Source organism: Seriola dumerili, unplaced genomic scaffold, assembly GCF_002260705.1.
Source record: "Seriola dumerili isolate Sdu_G_001 unplaced genomic scaffold, Sdu_1.0 BDQW01002637.1, whole genome shotgun sequence".
In the NCBI taxonomy this organism is placed as follows: Eukaryota; Metazoa; Chordata; class Actinopteri; order Carangiformes; family Carangidae; genus Seriola; species Seriola dumerili.
This window is the reverse complement of record NW_019176892.1, coordinates 153,867-174,736: the sequence shown is the minus strand read 5'-3', so window position 1 is coordinate 174,736 and position 20,870 is coordinate 153,867. Positions and strand designations below refer to the sequence as shown.

The window sequence follows — 20,870 nt, the reverse complement described above, 5'->3', positions numbered from 1 at the left end:
GGACTTCACGACAGTGGAAATGACAGACAGGCTGAACTGAAGTGTGACAATATGAACCTGCACATGTAGTTTCTGTTTCTTTGGTTTCCTGAATTAAAAATTAAAAAGATGTTAAAATGACATTAAACACTGTTGGTTTTACTTTTGTATCTGACAATGACTGAGTGAATAACCCTCAGACTGACACTGGACTGAGTGGATGAAACCTCAGTATGACCTGTAATTAAAATAGCAGGAAACTCTGAGTGTGTCAATGATCAACATATCTACAAACCTTAAAATCTCAAACATGTTGGCGGCCGACATTCGACCCTGTAACAATACAGAAGCCAAATAATGTGTTCCCACAGTTTTTATTTTAATGGTAACGATCGAACGTTCAGGGCTGAACTGAAACCTCAGTTTTTCTTTTCTGTTTGACAGGTAGAGCTCGCTCGTCTTCTCACCATCTGTCTCTGACGCTTCCTGTTTCTAACCTGCGGGAAACTTTGATTCTGCAGTTGTTACCATGGATGTGATCTGTTAGCACATAATCAGACTGAGATAGTAAACAAGTCTATGATGAGGTCTGGTGACATAAAAGTTCCTGTCATTAGTTTATCACAGTAATTGGCCTTAATATGAGAAAAAAATAAACAATGAAAGGAGTTAAATATTAATGTTTTTAAAGATAATTTAGTCTTAAAACATTTTAAAACATCATTTATATTGATTCTATATATATATATATATATATATATAATTAGGGGAGACTGGAGATGGTTGTAACATTTTTTGACATTTCTGTCTTTATCTTTCAAACCAGTGCGTTCAAACTTTAATACAAACTAGTTCCATGTGTCTGCTGTTAAATGGTGCAGCTGTTATCTGTTATCCATCCCTGTTAACACAAGGAGTGAAATGTCACAATTCACCACATAGTGAACTAGCTTAGCTTACAGCTAATAGCTAAAACATTAGCACTGACAACTAGCATGAAAGATATCTACATAGACCAACAATAAACATGACAGGAGTTTGAGGAGTTGAACGACAGAGCAGAAAGAGATGTTGTTAGTTTTTCCTTCTAAAAGTCACAGGGAGCTACTTCCTCACATGTGGAATAAGGACTAAACTGAGCATGTGCAGAGTGAATCAGGTGATTCCTAACTACTTCCTGATTGGAGAAATTGAAAGTGATACAACCATCTCCGGTCTTCCTTACCTCTTTTCATCAAAATTGTTCTGTTATGCAAATGATTTCTCGGCCCAGTTCAAAAACCTTCGCGGCCCACCAGAGGGCCGGGGCCCACGGGTTGGGAACCAGTGTGTTAGAGAACTACTGGAAGTTAAGCAGGTATTTTAAAGCAGCACAAACCAAATGATCTATTGGACCTCACTCTTCTGTCTCATGTTTTTGTGTGTGATCAGTGGTGAGGAGCAGAACCAGAGGGTGAGGGACGCAGAGTTAGTGGAGAGTATAATGCAGTGATGATGATGATGATGATGATGATGATGATGATGATGAAGATGAAGACACAGATACACTCACAGCGATGCTGTGGCTGAAGCCAGAGCCTGGCTGGGGGCTGGTGGCGCTGATGTAGTTGCCCACACCAGAGTCCTGACTGGCGGTTCCATAGAGGTCCGCTACGGGACCGGGACTGTTGGCCCCGGGAAACGCTCCAGGCCGAGCTGGGTTGGTTCCTGTGGAGGGAGGGGCAGAGGAGAAGGAGGCTGATACACACAGAGGTGACGGTGTATTTGAGATATAAACGTCCTGACAGGTTAATGTGTGAAACGCTGCAGAGGAGGATCCTTCAGTTCACCTGTCAACCATGTTCTCTTCAGTCAGGAGCTCAGGTGTTTCTCATTTACATAAAAATATTAATTACTGTGGATTTTACCAACCTGGTCCCCGTCAAACTACATTCATCCTCAACTATTTTAGTCATTTATGGTGATTCACACTCTCACTGAAGGTGTAGGGCTTTCACACTGGAAAACAAGGGGTTAGGAAGGAGGGTTATCGTCCAGGTGTTAGAGTTCCTGCAGTAGACTCAGTTCAGAGCAGCAGGAGGACCGGTACACTATCAGAGTGATGAGCTGCTGTGGGCGGGGCCAGCAGAGAAAAAAGTTCTAGACACACCCCCCTGAAACAATCCAATACCTGTTTCAATGAAGCTTCATGTAAAATATTTTCAGCTCTTTATCTTCCGTTGAAAACAGCGCTTTCCTTTGGCACTACATTTTTCAACTGCTGAACTACCGTATCCCTACGCATTTCCTCGGCTTTACTGGCAGCGAGCTGATTGCAGGTAATGCACCGACTATAAATGACTACCTCACATCAAAAAACCCAAACTATTCCCTTAAACTCTGTAAAATGTGATATAAGAGCAGCTTCAGTTTTTCTCTACATCCTCCAAATGTTAGAAAAAACAAACTTCTCACCTTCAGTCTGTCAGACAGACCTCAGATATGACTGTCAGACAGTTCATGAGACTGCACAGGGGAGTCGGGCACAACACCCCTTGTCTAATCAACACTGTCACTGGGAGAGCCTCAACACCCCCCCCAGAACTCCCCCCACTCCGGCTCCAGACTCTTTTAAATATACGATGGTGATTATCTTCTCCAAAGCACTCGGGGTATCGGAGCTCGCTGCTGTCTGACAGGCAGGAAATTACATGGGGTGTTCTGGGTAATGTGCGCTAAAATATTACAGGGGTGAACCAATCCACGGACTTCAGTCATACTGAAGAAGAGACTGCAGACCACCACCCATAATGGGCTAGAGTCATGTGTTGGAGGAGTGCAGTATAGTATATACCAGACATTTTCAAAGTGGGAGGTGGGCCTCACCAGAGGCGTCATGATCTGCCCTGAAGGACTCTGTGTTTGTACTTCTGTAAAATGTTTGGACACTTTATGTTTGATTGTTTTGGATTTGATTTAGTTCCTGTTTCATTTTGAAACCACTTCTCTTGAGTGTCTCATTTAGTTACTTAGTTAGTTAGTTTACTTCCTGTCTTTGTCAGATTCCTTTGGATCTTTCTTTCTCGAGTTCTTGGATTTTCTGGGGTTTTTTTGTTTCATGTTTCATGTTCCATGTTCATGTTCATGTTCATGTTTCATGTTCATGTTCATGTTCATGTTTCATGTTCCATGTTTCATGTTCATGTTCATGTTCATGTTCCATGTTTCATGTTTCATGTTCCATGTTTCATGTTTCATGTTCCATGTTCATGTTCATGTTCCATGTTCATGTTCATGTTCATGTTTCATGTTCCATGTTTCATGTTTCATGTTCCATGTTCATGTTCATGTTCATGTTTCATGTTCCATGTTCATGTTCATGTTCATGTTCATGTTCCATGTTCCATGTTTCATGTTTCATGTTCCATGTTCATGTTCATGTTCATGTTTCATGTTTCATGTTCCATGTTCATGTTCATGTTTCATGTTCCATGTTTCATGTTCATGTTCATGTTCCATGTTTCATGTTCCATGTTTCATGTTCCATGTTTCATGTTTCATGTTCATGTTCATGTTCATGTTCCATGTTTCATGTTCCATGTTCATGTTCATGTTCATGTTCCATGTTTCATGTCTCATGTTTCATGTTCCATGTTCATGTTTCATATTCCATGTTCATGTTTCATATTCCATGTTTCATGTTCCATGTTTCATATTCCATGTTCATGTTCATGTTTCATGTTCCATGTTCATGTTTCATGTTCATGTTGTTCATGTTTCATGTTTCATGTTCCATGTTCATGTTCATGTTTCATGTTCATGTTCATGTTCCATGTTTCATGTTCCATGTTCATGTTCATGTTCATGTTCCATGTTTCATGTCTCATGTTTCATGTTCATGTTTCATATTCCATGTTCATGTTTCATATTCCATGTTTCATGTTCCATGTTTCATATTCCATGTTCATGTTCATGTTCATGTTTCATGTTCCATGTTCATGTTTCATATTCCATGTTCATGCTTCATATTCCATGTTTCATGTTCCATGTTTCATATTCCATGTTCATGTTCATGTTCATGTTTCATGTTCCATGTTCATGTTTCATATTCCATGTTCATGCTTCATATTCCATGTTTCATGTTCCATGTTTCATATTCCATGTTCATGTTCATGTTCATGTTTCATGTTCCATGTTCATGTTTCATATTCCATGTTCATGTTTCATATTCCATGTTTCATATTCCATGTTCATGTTTCATCTTCCATGTTTCATGTTCCATGTTCATGTTCATGTTCATGTTCATGTTCCATGTTTCATGTTCATGTTTCATATTCCATGTTTCATATTCCATGTTCATGTTTCATCTTCCATGTTTCATGTTCCATGTTCATGTTTCATGTTCATGTTCCATGTTCATGTTCCATGTTTCATGTTCCATGTTCATGTTCATGTTCATGTTCATGTTCATGTTCCATGTTCATGTTTCATGTTCCATGTTTCATGTTCGTGTTAATAATAATAATAATAATACATTTTATTTAAAGGCGCCTTTCTTGGCACTCAAGGACACCGTACAGAGTTACACAATTTGAGATTAAAAACACATTAAGAAGAAGCAACAATAAAAATGAAATATAAAAATAAAAACAATACGAAAGTGACAGAGCAATTGGCATCAGATGGAAAAGGCAGTTTTAAACAGATGTGTTTTGAGTTGTGATTTGAAATGGGGGAATGAATCGATATTTCTGAGTTGGGGTGGTAGTAGATTCCAGAGACGGGGAGCAGAACGGCTGAATGCTCTACTCCCCATGGTGGTGAGACGGGTGGAGGGGACAGACAGGTGTGTGGAGGAAGAGGATCTGAGGGAGCGGGAGGGAGTGGGAACATGGAGGAGGTCGGACAGATATGGGGGGGCGAGGTTGTGGAAGGCCTTAAATGTTAATAGAAGGACTTTGAAGTGAATACGGAACTGAACCAGTAGCCAGTGGAGCTGTTGGAGGACAGGAGTGATGTGGTGGATGGAGGGGTACGAGTAATGATACGGGCAGCTGAGTTCTGGACCAACTGAAGTTTTTGGAGGGATTTATGAGGGAGGCCGAAGAGGAGAGAGTTACAGTAATCCAGACGGGAAGTGACGAGGCTGTGGACAAGGATGGCGGCAGTGTGGGGGTAAGGGAGGGGCGGAGGCGATTAATGTTTCGTAGGTGGAAGTAGGCAGACCGGGTAATGTTATTGATGTGGGATTGAAAGGATAGTGTGCTGTCAAGGATGACACCCAGGCTCTTAACCTGGGGGGAGGGTGAAACGGAGGAGTTATCAATAGTGAGGGAAAAACTGTTGGTTTTGGATAACGTAGATTTGGTGCCAATGAGGAGAACCTCGGTTTTGTTGCTGTTTAATTTAAGGAAGTTTAGAGTGAACCAGGTTTTTATTTCAGTGATGCAATCAGTTAGGGAGGTGGGCGGGAGAGTGGATGAGGGTTTAGTGGAGAGGTAGAGCTGGGTGTCATCAGCGTAACTGTGGAAGTCAATGTTAAATTTGTGAAAGATATTGCCGAGGGGAAGGAGGTAGATGATGAAGAGGAGGGGCCCCAGGACAGAGCCCTGGGGCACACCGGAAGTGATGGAGGAGGGGATGGATTTAAAGGACTTGAGTTGAATGAACTGAGTGTGGCCAGAGAGGTAAGATGTGAACCAGTCTAATGCAGTGTGGGTGATGCCAATGGAAGATAGCCTGTTGAGGAGGGTGGTGTGACAAATGGTATCAAAGGCTGCGCTCAGGTCGAGGAGGATGAGGATGGTGAGGAGTCCAGAATCAGCTGCCATAAGGAGGTCGTTGGTGATTTTAATGAGTGCTGTTTCACTGCTGTGGAGTGGGCGGGAACCGGACTGGAACTGTTCATACAGGTTATTGTGGGATAGGTGAGAATGGAGTTGGGAAGCAACTGTTTTTTCGAGGAAATGTTCATGTTCATGTTCCATGTTTCATGTTCATGTTCATGTTCCATGTTTCATGTTCATGTTCCATGTTCATGTTTCATGTTCATGTTCATGTTCATGTTCATGTTCATGTTCATGTTCATGTTTCATGTTTATGTTTCAGCCTCGGAGGTTGATGCTTGGTCAAAACATCCATAAAGGTTTTAGCGGCCCTGTCAGTCTCTGAGTGAAAGGTAGAAGAGATGTGCGACACTGACCGACTTGATCTTCAGGAACAACAGTGCAGAGACCTGTGAGGTTATAAAACAGCTGAGTGGATTCTGAAATGACTTTTACTTAGAATGTAAACTTATTGATCATTGTGTGATGTTTCATCATAATTCGTGCAAAACCTGCGTCGTCACCAGACATGTCGTACTGAGATGATCTGGATCTGTGTGTGTGACAGTGTGATCCACTTCCTGTCAATATTCAGCAGCTTTGCAGCCACTGAAGAGGAGGTCCAACAATCAGTCAATGCCCTGATCAACTCTGTGTTGCACTGGAGGAGACAACTGCTGGTCAGAAAGGATCACATGTTGACCGGCTTTATTCTAACTGATCCGTTTAAATCTGCCATCATCGTCACAGTGATACAGATCATTAAGATCAGATCGTGACATCTCTAATTAACACTGTTTTGTAATATATTCCATTAAAGAGAAACCTCCACCCAAAGCCTGAGAGCTGCTCATTTTTCTGCCACTTGGTGACACACTCATTAATATTGAATGAGGCTGGGGCCAGTGCCTTTTAGCTGCCATGCTGCTGACTGAATGGGAGGTCGATCACAGCTGAGAGTCTCTTTAATGAAAGGGTGAAACACTCAAACCTGCGAACAACCACAGAGTGATTTAACAGCTCGTGTCAGACCAGCTGACAGGGATGATGTAATCACACCATAGCCTGGTTGTCCAGTGATGATTTCTAAAACTGATTCTAAAACAAATGCCTGTACCTACAAATTCAAACAATATTCTACATTAATGCTGTGAAATATTTAAAGAACACAATCTGCCAAATACAAAGCAGACTGTTCACAGTGTCCTGGTTCTATTCGCAGCATGTTGGTAGATAAAAACACATAGTGTGCACACTGCATTATGGGTATTCAATATATGTATGTTAGACCAGCTCCATCCCTTCAGTCAGAGTACAAATCCTCTGCTCAAATATTCCTCCAATACAAGTGAAAGTTTTTCAGTCAGATCTTTACTGAAGTTAAAGTACTGTAGTATTTCATTTCAAAAATACTCAAGTATTCAGAAGTACATTTGTTGTATTGTTCACCTTATGACTGTGAAACACCCTGCTGACTGACTGACTGACTGACTGAATAAAAAGTGTGTAAAATATGTTACAAAGCCAATAGAAATGGCCATAAAAAAACATTGAATCAACAAAAGGAGACATTGTTGTTTTCATGTTTCTTATTTTAAAGTCAGTGATGAAGTCTGGTCGTGCAAACATTTCAAACTAAATGAATCTTTCTTTATTTCTAAAGCTTCAAACACAGACCTCAGATCTGTGAAGAATCTTCTGCCTCATCTTTATCTAACATCGCCATCGTTAGGACGCTGACAGGTTCAAACATGGCTGACAGTGGAGGAGTCGGCTGTGATTACTTCCTGTGCTGCACCACAGTGTCACACCTCACTGCTTTGTTCCCACCCCCTCCCTCTCATGTTTTTAAAGAGCTGTGTCGTCTGTGGGTCAACATGTAGGGGAGACTGGAGACGGTTGCAGCAAGTCTTATTCCTCCAATCAGAAACATGCTAGAGTGATGACACTCACACTGCACATGCTCAGTTCGACCCTTCCCCCAACCAGGAATCAGAAGACACTTTCAACATCTGCTGCAGCATTTATTTAAAAAAATGCTTTTTTCATTTTTGTCAAACTGTCCTGAGCTTTTTATGAATTATCAAAACTTATAGTTTGAATCTTTGTTTTATTGAATTTTAAATGACATGGGTAGTATGCGTCAGTGTGTCGAGCTGAGGAGCCAAATCACAACAGAAGCTGATTTTGTCCCGTAGCAGAACAGATGCAACAATAACTGCTCATTTTAACACATAAGAAAAAAAAAAAAAATTTTGTGAATGATTTTGTAGCATCTCATGGTCTTATAATATATTTGGTGGTTCTGTTAGGAGAATCAATAAAATAGATAAGCTGTTCCTATTTTGACTCAAGGAACGTTGTACGCTCTATGCAACAAATTAACTGTTAAATATGACCAAATAAATTAATTATACTATAATGTTATTGTAAAATGATGCATATTTTCAGAATAATGTGCTTATTGAGACAAAAAGAAAAAGGTAATTAGTGAAATTTTATATATTTTTAATGTTGCAACCTTCCTTAGGGTCGGGGTCAGTTGCAACATCTGAATTCTCCCATTCAAATAAATGTTGTGAAAGATCTGTCATATGTGATCATCTTTAAATGGTATGGATCATTATCAGACAGAGGTTTCATATCTAAACCTTTGGTTGGTTGCAACCGTCCTCAGTCTCACTATGTGTGCAAGTGGCAGAGTCATGGAGATACACACCTGGGCTCTTAAAAGGGTCCGGGCTGTGCAGGTGGTGCTGGAGGGAGGTGGGAGAGTTGCAGGCCGAGCTGGCATGCTCACTGGGCAGGATTTGTGCAGCCGCCTGGGCCCCCAGGGACCCATAGTCAGCCAGGGAGTAAGGTGCTCCTCCCCGCATGTCACCGCTGGCCCCGGCCGCGGAATACAACCCATAATCAGGGAACCCTGGGAGACAGGAGAGGGTGGGGGAGGGGTGTTGGGTGTGGGGTGTTGGGTGTGGGGTGGGGTAGGAGGGGGGCGACTCCATCATTGACTTTTATAATAGTTGCTGTATTGATGTCTTCCTGTTGTTTCCAAAATAGCCACTAAGCTGGTTAAAAACATCAGTGTCGTCTAAACCACTGAGGACAGAGGACGACACACAGATCCATCCTGACGACATGCTGCTATAGAGCTCATATGCAATATACTGTATTAACCAGGCATCATATAACCATCACAGTATCAAAAACAAACAAACAAATAACCAAAAACCTGGGCTGGGAACGAAATTCAGACCTGGACTAATCCTGGGTCTGTCCTGCACCCTGAATGACAGGCACACAGAGAAAGACGGGAAAGAGAATGGCAGGGCCCGTAAAAACTTTAAATACTTTATGGATGTTTTGACAGTTCATTTTTGTTAAAATGTTTGATTTGACACCTAAAGATTATTCATATAAGAAAATAGTGGCTGAACTTCATGCAAAAAATAACATTTCTTTGCCAGAAATGGCAGAGGTTGCTCTGTTTCTGCTTGACAGATGCTAACATTAGCTTTTTTTTCACAGAGCCAGTCGGTCAGTATTGTTTTATCCCATTTGCTCATGTTTGTGTTAGCTACCCCCAGCTGGTTCTTTAGCAAGCAGGTACCGGTGTCCCATTTTTAAGTTTGGTATCGTCAAATTACTTCAAGGATGTTTGGTTACCCACTAGTTTGCCAAGATATGTTGTTGTTGTGATGTTAGCTGCAGCAGCAGGAGAGTTATGAGTCTGTCTGCAGCTGCTGTGCTGGCTCTGCATGTTAGCTTAGCATCAGCTGTATCCACAGTTTGCTGCTCATTGTGTGAAGGGTTTAATAGCCATGAAGACTTAACAACACAAATCTGCTAGCACAGTGGATTTACTCGGTTGGATGCGTAATTCGAAATGCTATGCAAAGTAACATTAGTTGCCTTGTTAGCTTAGCCACAAACCTATGTTCCTGTCTTCTGTCAATGTAGTTTTGTAAAAACTGTCTAAACAACTAACAACTAACTAACTTCAGGGGCCACATCCTTCGAATGCTGCATCTGAAGACCGACTGCGTCACAGCAATGCAACAAGACTGTCCCATTTTGTGACGCAATGGTAAGGGCGGGAAAAGCTGGTGATGTACAGTGGAAATCTTCCGTAGACCAGACCGCCTCATTTTCGGTTCAGTCTACGACAACTAGAGTCCTGGTGCACTCTGACCTTGCAGACTTAGAAATACCACCCGGCCCTGAAGCACACATTAACCCGACATCTGTGGCTCCACAAGTGATGCTCGTTGTAAAATTCAGGACTTTGAGTCACAGTCTCTCTTCCTCTGCTTCAGAATCACCACTGGAATTTAACATCTGCAATTAGCTTCACTTCCTGTGATGGGCTCCTTCTCTCTATTCCTGGCCTCCTTCAAGTCTGAATCACAGACTAATTAACATAAAGAGCACTTCTTCTTCTCTTTCTTTTCAGCCTAATACGCAGCTCATAAATAATCTAGAATGAATGGCAGCTCATTTGGTGCCCAGATAAGACACCATGAAGACATCCTCCAGGTCTCCCATCAGCTCTCCTCTCCACAGATGGTTTTTCATTCTGAACTCATCATTGTCTTATATATTTATATTTATAGAGACACAACATAGACACACACCACTGACAACATCTAATTACTGAAGGTAAACTGTAGTTTGCTCGACTGTTTCTGGACATTTTGGAGATGTCGACTGGCTGGACTGATCTTTTCAGTGTAGGATGGATGTGGCCCCTGAACTGGGACTCAGCTGTGGTGATTTGGGGATGATCTTTGTCGTCATGGTTACAATAATAACAACATGGTTATCTCTGTCGAACGGCTATGGATAATACAAACAACATAAAATCCACTTAATCCTGAAAAAGTTTGTCAGACTCGCCACATTTACAAAGTCCAAGGAGCCATCTGCTTCTCTATTTTATAAACTTAAAATATGAACTATTTTTGATATAAACTTTAATAAAAATATAAATTTAACATCCTACAAACTTCACCCTTGCTCCCGTTTTTAAAAGAAAATTAAAAGGAGAGAGATGGGAGTTAGGGAGAACTAATAGTGATTTGGTTTGTGTTTTTTATTTTCTTTGCGTCTCTGGTTGATAGATTCATTTAAATATTTGTTTCCCTTCCACTGTATATATTGTGTTGTTTATTCTGTTTTTTTCTTTCTTTCTCATTTTGTAAGATGTAATTTTTGTTTTACGTTGAGGTGAGGTTTAACATCAGCCCTTGATTTGTTTCTTCCCTCACCAGCACATTGTCTCCATTAAAAAAATCTATATACAATGAATTTACAATGTTTTATGAGTGTAAATAAATAAAAGTAAAAAATATCAAAAATCGAAATGCTACTCTCACATGGGAATCAAACACACTGCTCTCCTGTGTCATATTCATCCATCACCACCACCTCCTCCTGACGTGGACTCTGTCTCTCTTTATACTACGTCACCATCACTTTTCCCTTTGCTCCCGTCATCATTACTGCGACCACTATTTGTCGCCTAGCAACAAAGCCTGACTATGCTTCACAGACGACCTGTGGGCTCGTTTGTAACAGGAGGACAGTCTCCTAACCTGTGCTGCACTACTCCCCCTAGTGGCGGGAGGTTACTGTGTCCACACTGTAATTCTGGACTCCTCCAGCTTCCTGTACGTTTAGTCGTCACCGTGCTGCTTAGCATAAAATGCTAAATGCATCAGAGCCCACTTTCATTCAGGTAATTTCAGATTTCCATAATTATGAGATGATCATTTATCTTGAAGCAGGTCTGTTATCTCGCTCTGTAAAACTAAATGGAAAAGAACTTTTTCTCCCTGTGTTATCTGCAGTGAGATGATTGAGGGAAGTTTCCGCTGCACTGACGCAGAGTTCAGTCACATCGTCCTAATCACAATCATTTCATGCCAGGCATTCACAAGCTGCCAATCAGCCACAGCTACCACCTTCAAATCAGAGTGTGCATATGAAACGGTCTGTGCACGTTTGTGGTGTGCATGTGAAATCTGTATAGACTGCCCCACACACACACACACACACACACACACACACACACACACACACACACACATCCCTGTGAACCACATCAGACTCTCCTTTTTTAATGTTTTGCTCCAATTTAAAGGCGACAGGAGACGTAAACCAAGTGGCTTCAACTGTCTGAACTCCAGTTAACTCAACATTAATCACACTCTATGAACATGTCAAGAAATATTTCATTCCAAACACTGATGATGAATGTCTTGATTTTAAAGTTACGTTCTCCTGACACATATTTTACAAACACGTTTTATATATTCTGATGTAAAACAAGGTCATTCTGGGTAATTGTGTAAAATCTCAAGTACAGCAGCAAAATATGATGAAATCTGACGAAGGAACACTGGCTTTAAAAAAAGCCCCTAATTCAGCTTGTGAATTACTTTCTCTATTAAAACATCTTCACGTTTATAAACAAGGTGATTGGAGTCATTATGGATTCATACAAACAGAAGGGGTCTCAGCCCATCTCTGCTTTCTACCGAGCTCTGGGAGAGAGCAGAGGGGAATCAACCCTCTATATAAAAGTAAAATGGGAAGCGGAACTAAAGATCCAAATACAAGAGGAGGAATGGAACCACATGTGCGAGACACAATGTACATCCACAAATTCATTAATATGGAGGGAGTTCTGCTGGAAAAATCTAACTCACTATTTTATAACACCAAAAATAAAATCTAGGCAACTCGCCACACAACAAAACTGCTGGAGACTGAATGTGGAGGCAGACCATGCACACATCTTCTGGAACTGTACAAAAATGAGCATATACTGGCAAAATGTTAATTTAGTGGTAAAAAAATGTCCTGGGATATGAAATCCCAAATACTTGCCCAGTGATGTATCTTGGGAATATCGAGAAGGTTGTAACGAGAGAAGATCTGTACTTGACTAAAGTGTTACTCGCAGCAAGTAAGAAAGCGGTCACAAGAAACTGGCTCAATGTAAATGCCCCGAAACAGGAACAGTGGCTGGAAATTGTCCAGGAAATCTATGTTATGGAAAAACTGACATATCTTTTAAGGATCAAAGAGAATGTATTTGAAAAGAACTGGGAAAAATGGAATATTTACATGAGACGTGACACGTCTGAATAGAGGATCATCTCCAGACAGTTTGTTAGTGTTACTCTTATTGTTATTCTAATCTGTAACTTGTTTCCTGTATTGTTTTGTCTATTTACATGTGAAAACTCAATAAAAATTTAAGTTATAAAAAAAAAACAAAAAAAAAACATCTTCACATTGATTTTGAACTTCTGTTATTTATTCATTATTCATTAATTCATTTTAAATGAAATCAGTTAATGAAATACTGAGTAATTTACTCGATCTATTTATGGATTAATTCATTCCTTTGTAAGATCTTTTATCAAATTCTGATGTTATTTCAGTTTCAGTTTCAGTTTTGTGTGCGATAGTAAACAGTATTCAGCTGAATAATGAAAACGTTTATGTTCATTTGACCTTAAAATTCCAATATATAATGTTGTTTGTACATAAAATGACTACGTTATGACACATTAATTAATTTGTGTTAAGTAATCATAATAACATAAAACATATTAACTTCCTGTTGATATAACATATAATTAAATGCTCAATAAACAAAAATTATTTCGTTGTGTGATTAAAAAAGTTTTGTTTACCTGACATAAATTTGCAGTCGGACAAGGGTCATGTGACTCATAAGTTTTGAGTCCAAGCAGTTTCCAAAAAATATTTAACTTATAAAATAAAATGTAAAATATTTTAAAAAGATTCTCAGTTTTTTCTCAGAGGAGAACACAGGACAAAGTGTCTTCTTAAAATACATACAATGTAAAGCAGTTATTCACACAAGCAGGCCTATAGAAGGAAATGCAAACATTATAATGGTGATAATCCATCATCCACCACTCATGCACAGAGCTGGCAGGTACAGAAGCTCTTCAGGCAACCATCGCTGTATCTGTCACCCAAGTGAGAGGAGAGGAAACGCTGACGTTCAGCCTCTCCTTCCACTTTCCAAGCAGCATATACAGCATCTGTCAGTGTGTTCAGGCGTGTGTGTGTGTGTGTGTGTGTGTGTGTATGTGTGTGTGTGTGAGGAAAAGCACAGCAGACCAGAGAAGTGAGAGACTGCATGGAGAGAGCGTCAGGCCACACAGAATACCGACAGAGCGTTTACCTGCCCCTGCGTTCTGCCCGTATCCCATGTAGCCGCTGCCTCTTCCACGGATCCCCCTACCTGAGCCTCGAGCTGCTGCGACCGCCGCCGCCGTCACGGGTCCATACGCCGTAGCTTGGAAGCCTGAGGAAACAACACAGGAGAGGAGGTCAACACTCACTTCTTCATTCACTGTTTCCTCGTGTGCTTCTTTAGAGGATACATCAGTGTCACTCATGAAAACTGCTGAAAGATATTTATTTAACATGTCAGATATGAATTAGACCACAAGTTTTACAGATGTGGTGATCTGAGGCTGCTGCTGCTCTAAACCAAAACACATCTGCGCAGCTGCTGTTTCCTAAAATTATAAATTTGACTTTAGAGCTGAAACTTTATAAAGAAGAATCACATTAATCAACCAACCAATAAAGTCTAGCTACTGTTTCTTAAAGCTCCTCCAGTGTAAAGGTCTGTGTCCATGTGTAGTGTGATTATAGATCAGGTCTAGCTTCTATATTAATACTGTGAAAGTATCAAAGCCTCAGTCCACAGAGAAATGCACACAGCCTGTATTCAGAAACTGAGCCTTAAAACCAGCCGTCAGGACTTCTGGAACTTTGTGATGTCACAACGAAGCAGTCACCAAGCCCCGCCCACCTGGACCCACCATCCAAACCTTGCAGGATTTGGTTTCTATGAGTGTTTTACCTGAAATCTGCTATATTTTTATTGGATCACTCAGAAAACAGTCAGCCAATCAGAAGAGAGGCTCAGAGTAACGTTATGGACGATTGAGGGCGTGGCCTCTTTGAGTGACAGGTGGGTGAGCGTATGTTTGCTACAAAGTGTCAGTTCCACACAAGCCCCTCCTCTTTGTCCATTTTTGGATTAGCTAGGAGTTAGGCGGAGAGTCAGACGCTGCCAAGATGGCGATGGTAGAGCAGCTTGCTCTGAGCTTCAGAAACCTGATGGTGCCGTCACAGACACGACGTCCATCTTTATTTCCAGGGGATGAAGCAGAGGCCGTATAGGAACATCACCTCAGGAGAATATGACACTGTGGATTTTTCTCTTTATGAAAAAAAGTTCAAATCAAACACGATGAATGTGAAGCTGCATCGACATTTAGGAAACAAAGGATTTAAAAGAAACTCTGATGATTTATTGTGAAAGGTGAGTGAGGCCTGAACACATGGATTACTTTACTCTTATTAACAAAGAGGGCCGTGTTCAACAGTAAACACCCTCTATGGTGTGTGTGTGTATGTGTGTGTGTGCGTGTGTGTGTGTATGTGTGTGTGTGTGTGTGTGTGTGCGTGTGTGTGTGTGTGTGTGTGTGTGTGTGTGTATGTGTGTGTGTGTGTGTGTGTGTGTGTGTGTATCTGTGTGTGTGTGTCTGGATGTTAGCATGATTATTTCCAAAAATACATCCAACTTCATTTGTGATATATGGAGACAGATAGGGAGGATAAACAGGCACTACAAAACACTGCACAACTCTACCTTCAAATTGCTGGATACACACACACACACACACACACACACACACACACACACACACACACACACACACACACACACACACACACACACACACACACACACTTGGGCTATTATGGCTGCCTCCAGTCTGAGCTAATGGTGCATTTCACACAGCCATTTTTGAGGCATTAAGGCGCAGCAAGCCTCCAAGTGCTGCCTCTCCTCGAAATAGACGGCCCATTGTTGACACATTCTCTGTGGAAAACAAGGCTTCTCCGCTCTCTTCCATCCTGCTGTTGGGGGTGTAAAAGCCTCCGACCTCTGGCGGCCTGACTCCAGCTGAGTGCAACATCACAGGGGCTTTGAACTGGCGGCGGAGAGAAGGGTTAAAATGCAGCTGTGGAGAGTCTGCAGGGAAAAACAAGGGCTAAGAGGAGAGGCTGCTCTGAGCTGCACTGAGCTCTCCAGGCAACCTGTCACATACTGTATGTGAACTAATGTATACTAACAGAAGTTAGCAGTTAGTGGTTAGCAGCAGAATGTTGCATCTGGACTTCAGTTCAAAGTTCAGGATTTAATGATGCAGATTAAAAACAAAGAAACTGAGAATAAAATCACCTCAACAGGAAAGATTTGGTCCTTAAAGCTCCATGTTTCTTCTTCTGTGTTTTATTTGAAGTGTTGATCCATCAGAGGATATAAAAACCATCTCAGTGTAGTTTCACATCTCCTCTCTCAGGCTTCTCTCTGGAGCTCTAGTAACAACAGGTCGGTGAGCCAATCAGAAGAGAGGAGGCTCTGAGCCTCTCTTCTGATTGGCTGACTGTTTTCTGAGTGATCCAATAAAAATAAAGCAGATTTCAGGTAAAAACACTCAGAGAAACCAAATCCTGCAAGGTTTGGATGGTGGGTCCAGGTGGGCGGGGCTTGGTAATCAGTAACCATGGAAACGGGTCTATAACAAACATGCTGAAGTGGCTCTGAAGCCACAGAAGAATCAGCCTGTAATAAAACAGCTGGACACTCACTCACACACACACTCACACACACACACACACACACACACACAGCACACACACCACTCACCACAACACAGCACGACACTCACTCACACACACACACACACACAAGCCACTCTGTGTGACCTCCTCTGAATCGAGTTGCCAGCGAGGATTATGGGTAGTGCTTCAGAGAGAGATGAGCTCCTCGCTCACTCAACAGTCGATTTTTAACCTCAGCGGCGAGTCGACTCTTCTAAATCCCTGGACATGGTGAGGGGGGAGGGGAGAGGGGGGGGGGGGGAAAAAAGGCTTTTCACCTTTCATGTCCGAGCACCAAGGTCGTTCTGGAGCTATCAGGAAATCACAGGGAGAGTGGAGGAGCGGGAAGAACAGGGGAGGAGCCTGAACCCTCCGTGTGGAGCGACTGCTGCTGATGAGCATTTGGAGGAGGGGGAGATTTGACAAGCTGTGTTGGCCAACCCATCAGCTGTGTGTGTGTGTGTGTGTGTGTGTGTGTGTGTGTGTGTGTGTGTGTGTGTGTGTGTGTGTATTCCCTGGTGCACTGTGGTCTGTGGCCTTCGAGGCAGCTCCTCTGCACATTTTTTTTTCTTTTTTATTATATAGAAAAGAAAAATAATCTCTTTTAGCACTAATTTTATTAAAACAATTTTTTTTTTTAAATTTGATCAATTTTATTAAAAAATATGTTTTTAAATTTAATTTTTTATTATATTCATTTTATTTAAAAAATATTTTTTACAAAATTTTTTATACATTTTTTTAAAGATATTTATTCATTTTATTTAAAAATATGTTTAATCTTTAATTTTATAAAAAATATATTTTTAAAATGTTTTAATTTTATTTATAATGATCCAAATGATCATAATGATCATTATGATCATAATGATATTGTAACAGGCGAACCTGAAGCACAAGCCTGTCTCTCTGAGTCATGTCAGTGAAAGTGTGGTCAGATGTTGGCGGCGGTGACAGACTGGGCCTCGGGACAGCGGCCCACCTCCCACTCTCTGACAAACACAGCATAAAGTCAGGTGTTAACTGTGGATTCCTGATGACTGCCTCGTTTCAAACGTCTTCAGAGGAGAGAATGAGGAAAGAAAAGCTCAGTTTCACCTCATCAGAGTTCAGACCGCTGTGTGGAGGGAGCTGGTCAGGCTGCACTGATGTCACAGCATTACACAATCATCCTGAGGAACCCTGCTGACACACACTTTAGTGTGTGTGTGTGTGTGTGTGCGTGTGTGTGAGGAACTCACCAGGGAACTGGTAGCTGTAACTCGGGGCGAAGCCGGTGTAGCCTCTGCCATACGTAGCTACGATGTTAGGATAACCTGCAGGAGACGAGAGGCCACGTCAGGAAAACATCAAACTTCAACTGAAATCACAAACACAAACAGTTTCCTCTCCACAAACACGTGATGGAAACGATGTCGGGCTGAAGGGAAGCTCTCCCTGAACCTCCAACCCTTCTGAAGAACTTTATTTGAAGCATACTGACACTGACTGACACCGACACCTCCTTCACATCCATCCGTCCTTCAGCTGAATTACTCAGTGGCGATGGCAGTATTTACTGACCCTCTGTCCTTCTGAGGCTCATGCGCTGCGCTCTGTTTTTGCAGCCTTACGATTTGCGGATCCAGCAACATGGAGGAGATATTACAGCGTCCAGACTACAACAAACCCCAGAGTTTTCAAAATAAAACGGAGCCAGCAGTGTCTCCAAACGTCTCCGTTTTCACTGCTCGAAAACGCCGGAGTCGTGTGGACGGGAGGAGGAAGCGAAAGAGATGCGCTTTAAAAGGAAGCGTAGTCGTGTGGACGCAGCGTCAGGGTTCTCCTCTCTGGTCTCTTTGTTTCAGGGAGTTGAGGGCGGAGCTGTGAACCTGTCAGACCTGCAGCATCGACCTGCTGACTGACCTTGTCGTTTCACACTCACTCACACTCACACCTTATTCCATGTTTGTACTTCATATGATTAAACCGTTATCAGAATGCACAGACTGTGTCACACCGGTGAGCGAGGTTGTGACATGAAATTTAGGTTGTTACTCATTGATCAGACTTGTAGTGTTAAATAAACCACACCCACACACACACACACACACACACACACACACACACAGTGTACTCACTCAGCATGCCCATGCCCAGCATGAAGGCGTCCATCGTGTACGGCAGGCCCCGCGCCCGACCTCGTGTCCCTGGAGGAAACATCACTTCCCTGGGCTGAGCTTTTTTGCATTCTACCTGTGGAGCATGAACAGACACACTGATCCACATCCATCAAACACGACTCCGCTCCTCTCACCATGGAGTGTCTGTCTGTGGTCACAGGAGCAGAGACGCCTCAGACAGACACTCATCCACTTCTGCTTTAAACCTCATTCAGCTTCTTTTGCAACTTTCCACGTCACTTGACTGTGATTGTGTTTTGCGAGTTTTAATTTAGTAAACTGCTGCTATTTTGTTTAAAGTCTCTGTCCTCCGACTCCTAATTACACTTAATTAAACCCCTCCTCTGAACCTAGAGATGGTCCGACAGCCTGCACCTCGTCTAAGAGCTACATCATCCATCATTTTCTTCTGTTAGCCGGGTCGCGGTGGCAGCAGGGTCCCAGACATCCGTCTCTCTGGCAACGCTTTCCAGCTCCTACCGGGGGATCCGGGCCAGATGGGCGATGTACTCGGTCCAGCGAGTGCTGGGTCCACCCCGGGGTCTCCTCCCGGTTGGAAGGAAGGAAGGCGCACAGGAGGCAGATGCCCGGACCACCTCAGCCTGTCTCTGAGGCTGAGCCCGGACACCCTGCAGAGGGAACTCGTTTCAGCCGCTCGCTCATTCTCCGGTCTCTACCCAGAGTTTGTGACCAGAGGTGAGGGTTGGAACGAAGGCTCAGCTCCTCTGCACCACAACGGTCCGGAGTGAGAGTCATGCTACATGAGTTTATATACGTTTATGTATATTTAAATCATCTGTGCTGTCTCACTAGTGTGCTGCCTTTAGCAGAGCAGAGCTAGCATGTTGTTGTTGAACAGGTACCGTAGAAGTCAGAGACTGGAGGGGCATCGCAGACTGCTGCAGCACCACGACACTGAGGAGCTGCTGGAAACTTTAAAGGGAGAGTTCACGTCAAAACACCACTTTCCCTTGGCACTACATTTTCTCAACCGCTGAACCACCGTGTTCCTACGCACAAGCACCTACACCGTGCACTGTATCACTCTCCAGCCGCAGGTCAGCTGACAGAATCAGAAAGAGCTGAACTTCACTTTCTTTTAACAGGAAGATAAAGATGAAAATCTTCTACATGAAGCTTCATTTAAACAGATGTTGGATTGTTTCAGTGGGCGTCTTTAAAAGTGTCTAAACCAGGTGTTTTCTGCTGGCCCCGCCCACAGCGGTGATGTCATCACTCTGCTAGCGTACCGGTCCTCCTGCTGCTCTAAACTGAGTCTACTGCAGGAAACACTCTGACTGAACATGACGACCTCACACAACCACGTCCAATAACCACAATGAGACTACTTTATCAACTGATTATTCACTCTTTCAGACACGAGACAAACGTCTCGGTCTCTGGACATCAGACAGCAGTTTGGTTATTTCAGGCCTGGTTCATAGCTGGATCTGCCTCAACCAGCATGTCACAGGAACGGAGTGAAACACATGTTTTAATTTCCCTCTCCGTGTATTTTCTCTTGTCTCATCTCTCTCTCATAACCTCCCGCACCCCAAATCACTGATACTGCCTTATCACAGGGGGATATCAGTATGGCTAATCTTCGTCGCTGATTTGCACTGAGGTCAGAGAGCTCGATTTCCACCGCGGCTTTGCTCGATGTCGTCTATGACGCTTCAGTCGATCGTGTCACGAGAACAGAACAACTCGACTTCAACCCTTCACAACTTCTGCTGCTACTGACAACTGGGGGGGGGGGGGGGGGGGGTACAGGGAAGTGCTGCAGGGGAGGGGTGACTCTGGGGGAGAATGGGAGTCAGCGTTGATGCTGGAACTGAAAACAGGAAGGAGCAGACCTGAGAGCGCAGCCAGCGACCCCCCAGGAGAGAAAGACCAGCAGTGAACGTCATCAAACCGAGCCGAGGTCGAAAAGTTGGAATAATCTGCTCTCTGACGTCGTCTCCTCGACCTGAGCGAAAGCAGGTCGAGTCACTCTCTCCTTTATGTTTCTCATCACGAGGAGGCGTATCCGGGCGGAAACCGCCACGGCGCCATCTACAGGAGCGGTGAGCTACGCTCATGTCAGCAACGAGACTGAAGAATATGACTCCATTTTGAAGCTGTAGAGACAGAATCATGATTCTGAGGTGAATCCATCAGCTGTCGCTCCGTCCTGCTTCACCTCAGTGTC

At 42.8% G+C, this 20,870-nt stretch overlaps 1 protein-coding gene across 1 annotated transcript in view; it reads right to left on the bottom strand.

Moving 5' to 3' along the window:
* The window catches only part of LOC111239419 (RNA-binding protein Musashi homolog 2-like), a 29,851-nt gene that overhangs the window by 4,440 nt on the left and 4,541 nt on the right, over positions 1-20,870 (bottom strand). Inside the window, exons 2-5 of the mRNA XM_022769297.1 lie at positions 18,635-18,749; positions 17,756-17,830; positions 14,071-14,133; positions 1,532-1,686 (exon numbers count right to left, since the gene is read on the bottom strand). Of these exons, the coding sequence (XP_022625018.1) occupies positions 1,532-1,686; positions 14,071-14,133; positions 17,756-17,830; positions 18,635-18,749 (408 nt within the window). The remainder of the gene's footprint in view (positions 1-1,531; positions 1,687-14,070; positions 14,134-17,755; positions 17,831-18,634; positions 18,750-20,870) is intronic.